The sequence below is a fragment of the Mustelus asterias genome, chromosome 7 (genome assembly GCF_964213995.1).
Source record: "Mustelus asterias chromosome 7, sMusAst1.hap1.1, whole genome shotgun sequence".
Taxonomy (NCBI): Eukaryota; Metazoa; Chordata; class Chondrichthyes; order Carcharhiniformes; family Triakidae; genus Mustelus; species Mustelus asterias.
Genome location: NC_135807.1, coordinates 67,604,340 through 67,621,640, shown reverse-complemented (window position 1 = coordinate 67,621,640; position 17,301 = coordinate 67,604,340). Strand labels below are relative to the sequence as shown.

Below are 17,301 nucleotides of genomic sequence, written 5' to 3'. Positions count from 1 at the left end.
ACTATGCGTGCCTAGTCATGGATTTCCCTGACAGGGGATCAAACTACATGTTCAATGTGGTTGATGGCTAAACATTGGCATATGACAACTTACCCCAATTACAGAAAGGGAAATTATTTTGACAAATGTATTCCTTTTTGAGGAAGTAACTAGCAAGGTAGGAAAAAAGCAATTGGTGGATGTCGTTTTTCTAGATTTTCAAAAAACATTAAATAAGGTTATTGCACAAAATAAGGACTCATTGAGTTGGGAATATTATATTGACATGAATAGAGGATTTTATAGAATCATAGGGGTTTATAGCATAGAAACAGACCCTTCAGTCCAAGTTGTCCATGCTGCCCGGTTTTTACCACTAAGCTGGTCCCAATTGCCTGCATTTGGCTCATATCCCTCTATACCCATCTTACCCATATAACTGTCTAAATGCTTTTTAAAAGACAAAATTGTACCCGCCTCTACTACTGACTGACAGCTTGATCCTGACACTCACCAACCCTCTGAGTGAAAAAATTGCCCCTCTGGACCCTTTTGTATCTCTCCTCTCTCACCTTAAACCTATGCCCTCTAGTTTTAGAATCCCCTACTTTTGGGAAAATATGTTGACCATCTACCTGATCTATGCCCTTCATTGTTTTATAGACCTCTATAAGATCACCCCTAAGCCTCCTACGCTCCAGGGAAAAAAGTCCCAGTCTATCCAGCCTCTCCTTATAACTCAAACCATCAAGTTCCGATAGCATCCTGGTAAATCTTTTCTGAACTCTTTCTAGTTTAATAATATCCTTTCTATAATAGGATGACAAGAACTGTATATGGTATTCCAAGTGTGACCTTATTAATGTCTTGTACAACTTCAATAAGATGTCCCAACTCCTGTATTCAGTGTTCTGACCAATGAAACCAAGCATGCCGCATGCCTTCTTCACCATCCTGTCCACCTGTGTCTCCACTTTCAAGTAGCTATGAACCTGTACTCGTGGATCTCTTTGTTCTATAACTCTCCCCAACATCCTACCATTAACTGATAGGTCCTGCCCCGATTCATAGAGTCATAGAGGTTTACAGCATGGAAACAGGCCCTTCGGCCTAACTTGCCCATGCCGCCCTTTTTTTTAATGACTAAGCTAGTCCCAATTGCCCGCGTTTGGCCCATATCCGTCGATAGCCATCTTACTCATGTAACTGTCTAAATGCTTTTTACAAGTTAAAATTGTACCCACGTCTACTGCTACTACCTCTGGCAGCTTGTTCCAAACACTCACCACCCTCTGTGTGAAATTAAATGCCCCTCTGGGCTCTTTTGTATCTCTCCCCTCTCACCTTAAACCTATGCCCTCTAGCTTTACACTCCCATACCTTTGGGAAAAAATATTGACTATACAGCTGGTCTATGTCCCTCATTATTTTATAGACCTCTATAAGATCACCCCTAAGCCTCCTACGCTCCAGAGAAAAAAGTCCTAGTCTATCTAACCTCTCCTTATAACTCAAACCATCAACTCCTGGTAGCATCCTAGTAAATCTTTTCTGCACTCTTTCTAGTTTAATAATATCCTTTCTATAATAGGGTGACCAGAACTGTACACAGTATTCCAAGTGTGGCCTTACCAATGTCTTGTATAACTTCAACAAGTCATCCCAACTCCTGTATTCAATATTCTGACCAATGAAACCAAGCATGTCAAATGCCTTCTTCACCATTCTGTCCACCTGTGACTCCACTTTCAATGAGCTATGAATATGTACCCCTAGATCTCTTTGTTCTATAACTCTCCCCAACGCACTACCATTAACTGAGTAAGTCCTGTCCTTGTTCGATCTACCAAAATGCATCACCTCACATTTATCTAAATTAAACTCCATCTGCCATTCGACAGCCCACTGGCCCATTGATCAAGATCCTGTTGCAATCTTAGATAACCTTCTTCATTGTCCACTATACCACCAATCTTGGTGTCATCTGCAAACTTCCTAACCATACCCCATAAATTTTCATCCAAATCATTAATATAAATAACAGTGGACCAAGCAAGCAATAGAAATTAGACAGTAAGTGACGAGATCCATGGGGAATCATTAATTGATTTCCCTGAGCAGACTGATTGAGTATGATTTTCCTTGGTAACAGGCAATGGCCTGCCCAGCTGGAAATCTTACCTAAGCCTTTTAAAAGACAGGCCCAGGACTGGGGCTGCAGAACTACTTAACCCAGGCAGGGACTAGTGTGTGAATACCACAGTAGTGGTTTTACCTTGTATTCTGTAAGTAAACCATGCTCCTTTCCTGTTGGGCTTCCTGAGTTATTACAATAGGAATAAATGTGTCATTTTCAGGTTGGCAGGCTGTTGCTAGCGGGGTGTCTCAATGATCAGTGCTGGGGCCTCAGGTAATTACAATCTATATTAAAGTCTTAGATGAAGAGACTGTGTATAATGCATTCAAATTTGCTAACATACAAAGTTAAATGGGAGAGCAAGTTATGAGTGCACAAAGAGTCTGCAGTGAGTATAGATATATAAAATATTTGGAAGAAAATGTAACTGGTTTGATTAGTAAGTTTGCAGATGACACAAATGTTTGTGGAATTGCAGATAGCAACGTCAGAGGATACAGCAGGATATAGATCGGTTGGAGACTTGGGCGGAGAGATGGAGTTTAATCCAGACAAATGTGAGGTAATGCATTTTGGAAGGTCTAATACAGATGGGAAATATACAGTAAATGGCAGAACCCTTAAGAGTATTGATAGGCCGAGGGATTTGGGTGTACAGGTACACAGGTCACTGCCACGCAGGTGGAGAAGGTAGTCAAGAAGGCACACGGCATGCTTGCCTTCATCAGCCGGGGCATTGAGTATAAAAATTGGCACATCATGTTGCAGTTTTATAGAACCTTAGTTAGGCCGCACTTGGAATATAGTGTTCTATTCTGCTTGCCACACTACCAGAAAGATGTGAAGGCTTTGGAGAGGGTACAGAAAAGATTTACCAGGATGTTGCCTGGTATGGAGGGCATTAGCTATGAGGAGAGTTGGAGAAACTTGGTTTGTTCTCATTGGAACGACGGAGGTTGAGGGGCGACCTGATAGAGGTCTACAAGATTATGAGGAGCATGGACAAAGTGGATAGTCAGAAGCTTTTGCCTAGGGTGGAAGAGTCAATTACCAGGGGGATAGGTTTAAGGTGCGAGGGGCAAGGTTTAAAGGAGATTTACGAGGCAAGTTGTTCACACAGAGGGTGGTGGGTGCCTGGAACTTGCTGCCGGGGGAAGTTGTGGAAGCAGATACGATAGTGACTTTTAAGGGGCGTCTTGACAAATACATGAATAGGATGAGAATAGAGGGATATGGTCCCCGGAAGGGTAGGGGGTTTTAGTTCAAACGGGCAGCATGGTTGGCGCAGGCTTGGAGGGGCAAAAGGCCTGTTCCTGTGCTGTAATGCCTTGTACATGAAACTTAAAAATAACAAATATAGTAAGAAATTAGGAAGCCTTGTGGTATGTGGACCCTTAGTGCAAGAGGCTTTGAGTAAAGTAGGAAATCTTGCTGCAATTGTATCGGGCTTTTGTGAGATCACACCTGGAGTACTGTGTAGATTTTGGTCTCCATTCCTAAGAAGATGTAACATGCCTTAGAGCTGTTACAATGAAGGTTCATTAGATTAATTCCTGGATTAAGAGGGTCGCCCCTAAAGAGGGATTGAGTAGAATGGATCTACAGACTCTGAAGTTCAGAGGGATGAGAAGTGATCTCATCGAAACATGTAAAGTTCTGAGAGGGTTTTGACGGGTAGGTAGTGTAGGTACTCAGAGGCTGTTTTTGCTGGCTGGAAAACTAGGGGGCTAAATCTCAGGGTCGGGGGTTAATTTTTTAGGACTGAAATGAGAAAAGATTTCTTCACTCAGGAGTTTGAATATTTGAAATGATATCATTAGGCAACTGGTGCTCAGTCACTAAGCAAATACAAGGCTGCAATCAATGGATTTTGGGACTCTGGAGTCAAGGGGATTGGGCTGCAAAGTGAAGTTGAGGTTAAACTCAATCAAAATATTAAGTAGTCCAATCAGGACAAGGCAATCTGCTTCATCAGCACTCCATTCATCATCTTAAACATTCATCCCCTCCACTACCAATGCACAGTCACAGCAGTCTGTAGTACATATATGATGCACTGCAGCAACTCACCAAAGCTCCTCTGACACCTTCCAAGCTCATGACCTCCAACATCTAGAAGGCCAAAAGCAGCAAGTGTATGATGGTGGTGTGGTAACACCACCTTTTTCTTGTTTCATTAACTTTTATTGTTGGTGCTAAATGTTTGTCCGCAGACTCCTGTGAATTTGGAGATGGACTGGATCAGTATCTGAGGAGCCACGAATGGTGCTGAACATTGTGCAGTCACCAGTGAACAACCCCACTTCTGATGGAAGGTCATTGATGAAGCAGCTGCAGATGGTTGGGCCTGGGACACTAACTTGAGGAATTCCTGTAATGATGACAGAGATGACTGACCTGGATACGAATTAGGAGGAGTAGGCCATTCAGCCCCTTAAGCTTGCTCCGTCATTCAGTAAGATCATGACTGACCCAACAACCACAACCATTTTCCTTTGTGTTAGGTATGACTCTAAACACATTTCCCCCTGCTTCCCATTGACTGCAGTTTTGCTAGCGTTACTTAGTGCCACTTTCGGTCAAATGTGGCCTTCATGTTGAGGGCAGACACTCTCATCTCACCTCTGGAATTCAGCTCTTTTGTCCATGCTTGAATCAAGGCTGCAATGAGGTCAGGAGCTGAGTGGCCTTGGCGGAATCCAAACTGAGTGTCAGTGTGCAGATTGTTGAGCAAGGACTATTTGATAGCACAATTATTGACCCCTGCCAACGTTTTATTGGTGTTCAAGAGTAGAATGATGTGGTGGAAATTGGGTGAGTTGGATGTGTCCTGCTTTTTGTGCACAGGACATACCTGGGCAATTTTCCACATTGCCGGGTAGATGCCAGTGTTGTAGTTGTACTGGAACAATTTGGCTAGGGGAGAGGCAATTTCGGGAGCAGAAGTCTTCAGTACTATTGTTGGAATATTGTCAGGGTGCAGGGTCCTTGCAGTATCCAGTGCCTTCAGCAGTTTCTTGATATCACATGGAGTGAATCAAATTGTCTGAAGAATTACACACTTGATGCTGAGAACCTCTGGAGGAGGCCGAGGTGGATCATTCATTCAGCGCATCTGGCTCAAGATTGTAACAAATGCTGCAGCCTTATTTTTTGCACAGATGTGCTGGGCTCCCCCCTCACTGATGATGGGGATATTTATGAAGCCACCTCCTCCAGTGGGTTGCTGAATTGTCCACCAGCATTCACGGATGGATGAGGCAGGACTGGAGAGTTTACATGTGATCTGTTGGTTGTGGAATCATTTAGCTTTGTCTGTCTCTTGCTGCTTATGGTGTTTGGCACGCAGGTAACCCTGTGTTGTAACTTATTTTTTTTAGGTATGCCTGGTGTTGCTCCTGGCATGCCTTCCTGCACTCTTCATTGCTACCAAATTACCCTTCAGTGCTACCAAATAAACCTGGTGGACTTTAACCTGGTGTTGTGAGACTACTTACTGTGCCAACCCCAGTCCAACGCCGGCACCTCCACATCACGGCACTCTTCATTGATTCAGGGCTGATCCCCTGGTTTAGTGGTAATGGTAGAATAGGGGGATATGCTGGACCATCAAATTGCAAGTTTGTGGTTGAGTACAATTCTGCTGCTGCTGATGGTTCATGAGTTGCTAGATTTGTAAGAAATCTATCCCATTCAGCAAGGATTTTACAGTGCTTGGCTGCCTGACATGAGCCTCAGGAATAGTGAAATAAATTCCTGCACAGGGCTGACACCATTTGTGAAGTTAACACAAAGAAAAAACTTGGCAACCTCAGTGGATTTACATCACAGCTTATTCACACAGACACATGGGCTCCTGTGTTGTAACCATTCTTTGGTTTAAAATCATTTATACTCCAGTGAAATGGAATATAGGAGAGTAATTTTGACTGAGTAAAACAGTGGATGTAGGTATTGGATTAGCAACCCGTTATACATCTCTTCAATAAAAGTAAATTACTACAGATGCTGGAATCTGAAACAAAAACAGAAAATGCTGCAGTCTCAGCAGCACTCTGACAAAGGATCATCTGACTTGAAACGTTAGCTCTGCTCTCTCTCCAGATACTGAAACTTTCCAGCATTTTCTGTTGTACATTTCTCCTGATTCTTACTCCAATTGAAGTTAAAGAAGTGAAAATTAGGAGAAACATTCAATGAGTGGATGATCTGATATTGCCCGGTTTGACACTAACACCCAAAGTCAAATTTACCTCTAAGATAGCCAAAGGAATCTATCTAAGGCTCAAGGTGAGGGGGGCGAGGTATAACTCAGATATCAGAGGGACATTTTTTACACAGAGTGGTGGGGGCCTGGAATGCGGTGCCAAGTAGGGTGGTGGAGGCAGACACGCTGGCATCGTTTAAGATTTACCTGGATAGTCACATGAGCAGTCTGGGAATGGAGGGATACAAACGAATGGTCTAGTTGGACCAATGAGCGGCACAGGCTTGGAGGGCCGAAGGGCCTGTTTCCTGTGCTGTACTGTTCTTTGTAAGTGAATTGAAGGCTTAGGTCGATCTTGTCCTCATTCGTCCCTCTTACTTTGACCCAAAATACTCATACAGGGATAGGATGGGTGAGAGGTCACTGTCAGAGAGTCAGTGCGGACCTGATGGACCAAAGGGCCTCCTTCTGTCTGTAGGGATTCTTTGATAATTCCGTAATATCAGATCGAGGTTGAAAATCTTGGCTTGTACTGCTGTGAGTTAATGCACATACCCGAAGTTTGAGTCATGGCTCATTTCAATGTAACATGCAATTTAGTGCGTTTGTGTTTACTTGATTTTATTGTCTGGATTCCAAAGTTTTGTTGTGTTTCAAAAGGAGGATCAATTATGCCCTCTAAGTTTGTACTAATTAATCTCCTTTAGAACAAATATGAAAACAAAACTTTTTTTGGCACAGCTGGAGGAATACCATTCCTCCAGTACTTCATTCACCACATGTCAACTGTATGCTGAACTCCATCCTAGTCAGTTGTTCTTGCAACTACAGGAAGCACTGGTAAAAATGATCAGTAAAAAAAAGTCTTGCTGAATATTGCTGTAAACCATTTTTCTATTTTTACGAATACCTTCAGAATCAACAAGATGGAGACACTTGAATATATAACAGGAGAATCCAGTCTAACATCTAAAAACTGACGTTCTGTCTCCAAGTAGAACGTGATCAACTAGCCAAATTTTCTAAAATTTGTCATTGCCTCCTTATGGGGGGTTTAATAGAAATAGAAACAGAAACCCTACAGCACAGAAAGAGGCCATTCCGCCCATCGAGTCTGCACCGACCACAATCCCACCCAGGCCCTACCCCCATATCCCTACATATTTTACCCACTAATCCCTCTAATCTACGCATCCCAGGACACTAAGGGGCAATTTTAGCACGGCCAATCAACCTAACCCGCACATCTTTGGACTGTGGGAGGAAACCGGAGCACCCGGAGGAACCCCACACAGACACGAGGAGAATGTGCAATCTCCACACAGACAGTGACCCAAGCCAGGAATCGAACCCAGGTCCCTGGAGCTGTGAAGCAGCAGTGCTAACCACTGTGCTACCGTGCCACCCTGATCCTAATTATTTATTCAGAATGCTGAGTTATGCTTCCAATGAGAAGGTGCTTGGTGGCCCCTGGCAGAAAAGACAACTATGGCATCATCCAAGAAGTGGTTTTGAAGGTGCTGGTGCAAACAATTGTTTGACAATCTCACTGGTCAAAGTATTACCTTGTTCATGAGTAGAGTGGTCTGCTGCCAATATCTGTTCACTGTTCTTCAACTGAAGAAATAATCAATAACATAATCCGGGGAGAAAATTAAAGTTGCAGTCTGAGAGAAGCTAAAAATGCTGGCAACTCTCACACTATGGAGAGTACAGAGAAGTTGCAGTTTAGAGTATGGATCCTTCATCTGATTCTCCTGCTATTTAGCTCAAATCTGATATACGTTGATTGGAAGAAATATCTGCTACCACAGTGCAATAGCTTCACGGTGGTACAGTGTTAGCACTGCTGTCTCACAGCACTGGGGACCTGGATTCAATTCCCAGCTTGGGTCACGGTCTGCACATTCTCCCCATGTTTGCATGAGTTTCCCCCAGGTGCTTAGGTTTCCTCCCACAGTCCAAAAGATGTGTTGGTTAGGTGTATTGGTCATGCTAAATTCTCCCTCAGTGTACCCGAACAGGTGCCGGAGTGTGGTGATAGGGGATTTTCACAGTAACTTCATTGCACTGTTAATGTTAGCCTATTTTTAACTTTAAAACTCACTTTCTTACAATATCTTACAATATGGTTCTTCTGACTTTAATTTTCATGTTCGTGGATGGATTGGGTGGAAAGCTGAGTATATACATCAGGACTAGCACCAGCTTAACTCTTAGGATCAGTCTCTATTGAATGAAAAGATAAATATTTGGTCCATGTTTAGCATGGGTTCAAGAACTTGCAGAGATAGATGGGAATTTTGCCTTTAAAAGCTGAGCATTATGCTGGAGCTACAGCAGTTGTTGTGTTGTGGTTGCAAAATGTGTTATATACAATAATAGCATGGAAACATGTTGTTTGTTCCAACCAGTCCACATTAGTGTTTATATCCTCCCCGACAGCAGAGTCTTATGGCTGCCCTTTTCCCACATCCCTTTATCATCATTTTCAATTGCTGTCTGCTTCAGTCACTAAATTCAAATGGTCATTTCAGAGCCTCACAACTCTGTGTAAGGTTTTCCTAATGTTCTAAAACTCTTACCTTCAATCTTATTTACATTTGCTCGAGCCCTCAATCATTGGAAATCACCTCAATTCTATAAACTCTGTCCCAACCCTTCATAATCTGATGCATCTCTATTAAAATCACCAGAAAATCTCCTCACTCCTAAAAGCAGATGCAAATTTCAGGTCTTTCTGCTTATTTCTAATTTTCTCATACCATGCAGCATTCTCCTGAACTTGTATCCTCTCTATTGCCTCAATAGCCTTCCTATAATTAAACATATAGAGGACTCTTTTCAGACACACTTTACTTCACCATTGGTGGTTCTGCCTTTACTTGCTAAGACCCCAAGCTGTAGAATTCCCTCCCTATGCCTCTCTCCCCAAGCTTTTGGTCACCTGTCCCAATATCTCCATATCTGCTTCAGTGTCAATTTTTTCCCTGATAACTTTGGGATGTTTTATTATGCTAAAGGTACTATGTATATGCAAGTTGTTCTTTTTCTTCACTGGAATGAACAGTACATACCACTTAAGTAAAAGGTTTTATTAGGATCAAATATAAATCATACAACGCTGATTTTTAAATTGCTCTACTCATTCCGGATTAAGTCACCAAAATAAGCAGTGATCGTCTTCAGTTTATTATTGAGAAAATTCTGTTCAATTTCAACTTGTCCTCCTGCTCCAGCTAAGGAAGCCACCTGCAACAAATAAATAAGCCAGCATGTAAGCAGAGGAAAAATGCAACATCAAAATGAGTTCCAGCCTATATAGCACTCGAGTGGCATTACAAAATACTTATTTCAGATTTTATTTTCAAAGTTCATTTTCCTTCAGCCTGCAGCTGGTTCTTACCCCGAAAGAAAGGAAACAATGCCAGAAAAAAGTGTATTCATATAGTGCTTTTCACAAACATCAGACATCTCAAAGTGTGTTACAGAAACAATTAAGTAATTTCGAAGCAGTGTCATTGTTGTAATATAGGAAATATCTCAGTCAAGTTGCTCACAGCAAAATCCTACAACCAGCAACATGATAACGTACAGATATTTTGAGATTGAAGAATAAATATTGACCTAGCCACCAGGGATAACTCCCCTGTTCGTCATCAAAATAGTGCCACGGGATCTTTTACATCCACCCAAGAAGGTTTAACATTTGAATTTTGGAACCACCCCCCCCCCCCTCCAAACAGTGCAGTACTCCCTTAGGTAACCCTCTGCACTGGAGTGTCAGCCTGGAATGGGGCTTAAACCTGGAATCCTTTGGCTCAAAGGTCAGCACGGATACCAACTGAGCCACAGCTGACCAAAAAAAAAGACAAAATCAGTCACAAAGTTAAGAATGTAGTCAAATTTTCTTGGAAGACTACATTAGCTAGGATTTTATTTCAAAGCGTACAAACTATTGCCAACTGAGGAAATCGATGATGAAGCAAGTTACAATAGATCTAAAAATAGAAAATGGTGGAAATGCTCAATAAGTCTGCCAGTATCTGTGGAGAAACAGTCAACAATGACCTTTCATTAGAACAGGGGAAAGGTTAGAAATGTAATTGATTTTAAGTAGGTCAAATGAGAAAGAACACAAAGGAAGGTGTGAGAGAGGGTGGAAGACGGGAGATATCATATGACAAAGAAGTTGCTGGGGCAGGGCTGAAAGGGAGTAGTAAAGGGTCAAATAAAGAAACGAAAGATGCAATAGGCAAGAAAATGCGAGTGCAAGGTCCAATCCTAAAATAAAATTTACTTTTTGCAATAGGCAGATTGTACTTGCTATAATCCATAATCTGAAAAACACTAAATACTAAATTTCTGTCTTCCTTTGTACAAAGGAAGATAAGGGCAAGGAAGCCATGTGGTAGAACTGTATGAATTATAAACCATTTTATAAAGCATGTAGTTCAGATATAAAAGCTTTTTTCAGTTTGACACTAAAACCTACAGTGATCAAATAAGATGCTTTAAACTGCAAAATTGCAATCCACTGTAGCATGAAAATGAAATCTCTCTGCCAGACTTAATATTTTAAATTAAGTCAGTCTAAATAATTTAGAATTTCAGACAACACTGGCTGCTTATTATGCAAAATGTTCGTACCTTCCACATTAGTAGGGAATAGCCATATTTCAAATGCTCAGAGTACTTTGCAGAACCGAGTTAAACCTTGGAAACAATTTTCAATAACAAAGGTATAATTTTTTTTACCTGATAGATGATATTTAATGACTTGTAATACCAATGCTGATCAAGACTAATTGGATCGTTAGAAAAGATGGTCTTACTGTAACCCCCACTACCTCATTAATCCACTATCCTGCTTATTTTACCTTTTTAGCTTGTGTTCTGTATCCCAAAATGATCCACTTTCTGTCCTCTTCACTTTAAAAACTCACCTTCAGTATCAATTTACCTGATCACTGCTGCTTCTCAAAGTTAAAACTAAGCAGCAGTTTCAGTGCTGTTTAGCAAGTCCTACCAGGATCAGGGCTATTTAGCAAGTCCTACCAATCAATGAGCTCACTACATCTCACTCTGCTCTGCATCATAGCTTTGACCCCACCATAAAGAGGTCACAATGCTCCTTGGCCACAATGCGATTCAAGTCCTATCCACAGCAAATCTCAAACACTGCTGCACTCAAAGCTCATCTCTCAGCATCCATGTCACGGGCTGCAGTCCTTTGCACTAGATTTAGGTTTCACCCATATGTTGCAACTATTCCTAATCTGGATTATAAATCTTGACTCACTATATTAACCTAAATCTTCAGATTATTACTTATAGTTCTTTTGTATGGTAGTAGGGAAAAAAATTAAATATCCACATCCCAGTCAGATACCAGGGCTAAAGCTTCCAGCAAAACAGCATCAAATCCTGTAGGCCAACCTTCCTCTGGAGACCAGTATTCGATAAAGTGTTCCAAGGTCTGATTAGAAGCTGAGCAGTCGCACGATTGGGATGCTTTAACCTTCCATCTATGCAGAAGGTGGCAGTATCTACCGTGCCTGTTTTGGAGGTGACTGATGGTTGTCCAGTGTTTGTGAAGAAAGTTTGATTCTTCTGGTTGCATTGCAAGGTTCTCTATAAGGAATTAATTTGATATGCTGCAGGTTTTTTAAGTATTGTTACCAGGGCAGGCGGAGATTGTTGAAAGGTTCAGCAGCATTGCAAAATGGGTCTTAACATTCTTTCTCTCCCACATCAATCCCTGTGACCTCTTGCTCTTTCTTGGTGCAAGGGCTCAATCTCTACTAACCTAGGAATTAACCACTAGTTTCCCTTTGCTGTTAGGTTACGTCATTTCACAAATGGCATCTCCCCATCTCATTCCAAATCTCCACCAGGTACATTATTCACACCTACTTTTAGAATAGAATCATAGAATCCCTGCAGTGCAGAAGGAGGCCATTCAGCCCATCAAGCCTGCACCGACAACAATCCCACCCAGGCCTTAACCCCGTAACCGCATGTATTTACCTGGCTAATCCCCTTGACACTAAGGGACAATTTTGCATGGTCACTCATAGATCTTTGAACTATGGGAGGAAACTGGAGCACCCAGAGGAAACCCATGCAGACACAGGGAGAACGTACAAACGCCACACAGCCAGTCACCTGAAGCCAGAATTGAACCCAGGTCCCTGGCGCTGTGAGGCACATGCCATCATAAAAAATAGATAAACCAATTTCAGTAAAATAGCAAAAGAATACGAGGGAGATACACCCAGGCATAGTGGAAGCAGTTGAGAGCTGCCAAACTTACAAAGTGAATGAGTGAAAGGATAAGAGACGGTTAAAATGAGTGTGTGAGAAAGAGAGAATATGGAAGAGGGGGCAGCATGGTGGCACAGTGGTTAGCACTGCTGCCCCTCAGCGCCAGGGACCTGGGTTCAATTCCCGACTGGGGTCACTCTGTGTGGAGTTTGCACATTCTCCCGTGTCTGCGTGGGTTTTCTCCCACAGACTAAAGATGTGTGGTTTAAGTTAATTGGCCATGCTAAATTACCCCTTATAGTGTCAGGGGGACTAGCTAGGGTAAAAGCATGGGGTTGTGGGGATAGGTCCTGGGTGGGATTGTGATCGGTGCAGATTTGATGGGCCGAATGGCCTCCTTCTGCACTGTAGGATTCTATGATTCTATATGGAAAGGTTATTTTCCCGAGGAAGGAATAGGGGTTAAATTTTTGAAAAATTAATTTATGGGATGTGGGTGTCGCTGGCTAGGTCACCATTTATCACCCATTCCTAGTTATCCTTGAGAAGGTGGTGGTGAACTGCCTTCTAAAATTGTTGCAGCCCCTGAGATATAGACAAACCCCACAGTGATGCCAGGAAGGGAAATTGAGGATTTAGACCCAGTGACAGTGAAGAAACATGGGTTTATTTCCAAGTCAGAATGGTGAGTGGCTTGCAGGGGAACCTCCAGGTGGTGGTGTTCCCATGCATCTGCTGCACTTCTCTTTCTAGATGGTAGAAATAGTGGGTTTAGAAGTTGCTGCCTAAGTAGAAGACAGATTATATTCTGAAGTGACTAGGTGAGAGAGAGAGATGCTTTGAGAGCTTCTCAGCAGTAGCTAAATAGGAATAGTGTGCTCCTAGGAATGGAGAAAGGAAGTATGGGCTATCTGGAATGTTTCGCAAATAAGCTGCTGCCTAGGTCCATGGAACCAGAGTACTTGGCATCAAGAGAAACTTGGCTTGTTTTGTTAACTGTCATTGGTGACATAGACTTGTTGAAACTTGTTGAAGGAATACATTTCAAGCTATTTTTCATCTACCACTGTCAGTCTTTATACTGTCAACAGTTTTGGTAGCATTTGTGTTTTTGTGAAGTAGGTGAGAGTGGGAGTTGGGTCACATGTGAAGTGTACATGACAGAGGGGGACAAAGTGTGCTGCATGAGAGGTGGCGTGAGAGGAGGAATGAGTGAGGTGTTTGGGGAGTAGGGAGGCGCAGGGCGTGGAAAGGCATGCGAGATACACTTGTCTGAACTGTGCATCAGAAACAGGGGGTGTGTATGGGGAGGGGTGAGGGATGTGTTGATGTATGTGGCTATCTTTGTCTATGGGTGGATGTGTGTGAAGATGTATGGGTGAGGGTGTGAAGGATATAAACAGAAAGACAACTCTCAGTGATTGCAGCAACAACATACAACTGTATACCAGCTAACCACACAATGTTGTGGCTATGGTTTTACACTGCGACCATGTTAAAATAGTACGAGTCAAATTGGCTCTAGAGACCAATCCAATCGAACATACTTTATAATTAATAAACAAACATCTTAACTATGTTTTTTAATCTCAGTATGCTAATTATTTTTTTACTATTGCCAGCACTAATGTTAAAAAGGTAGCCGTGTCTTCGCCGTAATCTGGCAAATAAAAGAAATGCAAGTGTTTTCTACTTCTCACTTCTAGATTCACAGGCAAATTGCAGTGAATGATTTAAGAAAACAATATAAAAACAGACTGCAACTGTAAAAAAATACCATTCATTTTGTACTTTGCCGAATAAAATAACTGACTAGATTTACTGCCCATACTCGAGAAAAAAATGTAAAAAAGAGGAAAACAACCAGTGAAACAAATTAATTAACCTTCTTCAGCAGCTCAATAGATGCACAAGAACAAATGTGAATAGTAAATACCTTGTTTTTCATGACCAATATGTCCCCACAGAGAATTATACAAAGGGGTTAAATTTCTATATTTATCTATGTTAGACTTCCTCTTTCCGTATTGTACAAAAACAAACAGTAACACAACACTGATATGATCTTTAAACACTACATATTTAACAAAAAAAATCTTCCAATGGAATAATTATTAACATAATGGGCTGCTTCGTAAATGCTAAGCTAATAATGAGTAGTGGAGGCTTTCAATGAAGAGCTAGTTTGGGTACAGAGTAGACACATTCACATGAGGGAAAAAAGAAAAGGGCACCCAAAGCTCTAGCTGTCTGGGTGACCAATTTTAGAGAGGTTAAAATGAAACAGAAAAAGGAAGCTTATGTGACATACTGTGTTAAAGTTCAGTTTTTTAAAAAAAACAAGCTGTTTACGAATTTAAACATGGGAAATTAGAAAAGGAAATAAAGGGACAAAGAGCGCATATAAGAGGAGATTAACAAATAACAAAAGGGAACGCAAAATATTTTCAAAACATATAAATAACTGGGGAGTCAAAAGAAGGGTGGGGGCAATCAGTATGGAATGATAAAGCACAGAAAGAGGTCATGTGGGCCATTATTTCGGTGCCAGCACATGGAAAAGCCTGTCCAATTAGACTTCACTTCCCTGCTCTTACCGTATTGTCTTGATTAATGCGGCTTGCTGAGCAATAACAAATCATTGTTGAAAAGAGAGACATGTTGCTGAAGCTTTTCATCTTGGACTCATCAGGACAAATGCAAGAATGTCAAATTTCAAACGACGATAACAATTTTTGGTTCAAAATATGTGCACGGCTTGAGGCCTGCGTTTTTTGAATTATCTGAAAGAATGGGAAGCCTAGTTTCCTTTCAGCACCTCTTTTCTCCTGTAGTATTTGTAATTGAAATTTGACATTTTTGCATTTGCCTTGATGAGTGATAGGCTTCAACTATGTGTCTTTTTTTTCAGCAATATTCAATTTCTGTAAAAAATAAATGAGCAAAACTAGCCTAAAAAACTTGTGTGAAACCTGTTTCGGGACTAATAAGATTTTGTGCAGGCAGGTGGATTGGTTGAGGTACCAAATGAGTGCCTTGTATCTGTCGGCATTAAAGAGGATGCTGCCAATAATGTAAGAGAAGAAGTGATAGAAAGTTGGGTAAGATAAGAAATAAAGAGAAGGTATTTAGACATCTGCCAGAGCTCAAACAACTCCGGCAAAATCTCCCAAGCCCCTTTATATATGGAGAGTGGTGTCAAAGGATTGATAGATTGCATCTATTAAAACCCTGTTCAAAAGTGGGAAGAGGGAATAAATCCAGCAACTAAATGCTTGTCAGACTGACGATGATGGGAGGGAAACATATAGAGACATTAACCTGGGACAAAATTAACAGGCACATGGAAAAACATGGCTACATAGAACATAGAACAGTACAGCACAGAACAGGCTCTTCGGCCCACGATGTTGTGCCGAGCTTTATCTGAAACCAAGATCAACTATCCCACTCCCTATCATCCTGGTGTGCTCCATGTGCCTATCCAATAACCGCTTAAATGTTCCTAAAGTGTCTGACTCCACTATCACTGCAGGCAGTCCATTCCACACCCCAACCACTCTCTGCGTAAAGAACCTACCTCTGATATCCTTCCTGTATCTCCCACCACGAACCCTATAGTTATGCCCCCTTGTAATAGCTCCATCCACCTGAGGAAATAGTCTTTGAACGTTCACTCTATCTATCCCCTTCATCATTTTATAAACCTCTATTAAGTCTCCCCTCAGCCTCCTCCGCTCCAGAGAGAACAGCCCCAGCTCCCTCAACCTTTCCTCATAAGACCTACCCTCCAATAATAAATAGGCTAATAAATGAAAGCCTGCATACAATTCAATAAGACTGCTTGATTAACCTGAGTGAATTCTTTAATGAAGTAAAGGCGATGATTGATGTTGTGCATATAGACTGGCCAAAAGGCAATTGATAAAGTATCTCACAACAGACCTATTAGCAAAATTGAAGTCTTTGGGAATAAAGGTGCTGTGACTGTATGGACACAACATGAGCTAAGGGAAAGACAGCAGAGGGTAATGGTTTACCATTAATTTCAGACTATTTGTATATATTTTTAAGGCAGAACTAGATAGATTCTTGGTTAAGAAGGGAGTGAAAGGTTATCGGGGTAGACTGGAATGTGGGACTGAAGTTACAAGCAGATCAGCTATGATCTTATTGAACGGCGGAGCAGGCTTGAGGGGCCAAGTGGCCTACTCCTGCTCCTAAATTGTATATCCATATGACTGGAGAGAAAAATGTAGGGGCCAATGTTAGAACCACTGCTCCGTCTAATATATATTGATGACCTAGACTTGGATATATAGGGCATAGTTTAAACGTTTCTAGATGACATGAAACTCTCAGACGTAGTAAGCATAGTAACAGACTTCAAGAGGACAGAATGGTGAAAAGGGCTGTAATGTGACAGATTAAATTTAACGTAGGGAAGTGTGAAATAATTTCTTTTGGTGGGAGGAATGAAGAGAGGCAATACAAACTAAATGGTATGATTTTAAAAAGGAAGCACATACACAACCATTTGAAGGTGACTAGACAAGTTGAGAAGACCACCGAAAAGGGATGTGGGGATCCTTGGCTGTATGAGAGAGGCATAGAGTAAAAAGAAATCAAAGAGGTTAGGTATGCAAAACATTTAAAAAGAAACCGTTAGGCCTCAACTGAAGTATTGCAGACAATGCTGGGCCTCACACTT

The 17,301-nt window shown here is 41.6% G+C and overlaps 1 protein-coding gene across 2 annotated transcripts in view; it reads right to left on the bottom strand.

Moving 5' to 3' along the window:
• Positions 1–9,404: 9,404 nt before the first annotated feature.
• tgs1 (trimethylguanosine synthase 1) overlaps positions 9,405–17,301 on the bottom strand; it is a 55,415-nt gene continuing 47,518 nt past the window's right edge. For both annotated transcript variants that reach the window (XM_078216182.1, XM_078216181.1), the window contains exon 13: positions 9,405–9,575. In XM_078216182.1, coding sequence (XP_078072308.1) covers positions 9,465–9,575 — 111 coding nt within the window. In that variant the 3' untranslated portion in view covers positions 9,405–9,464. The remainder of the gene's footprint in view (positions 9,576–17,301) is intronic.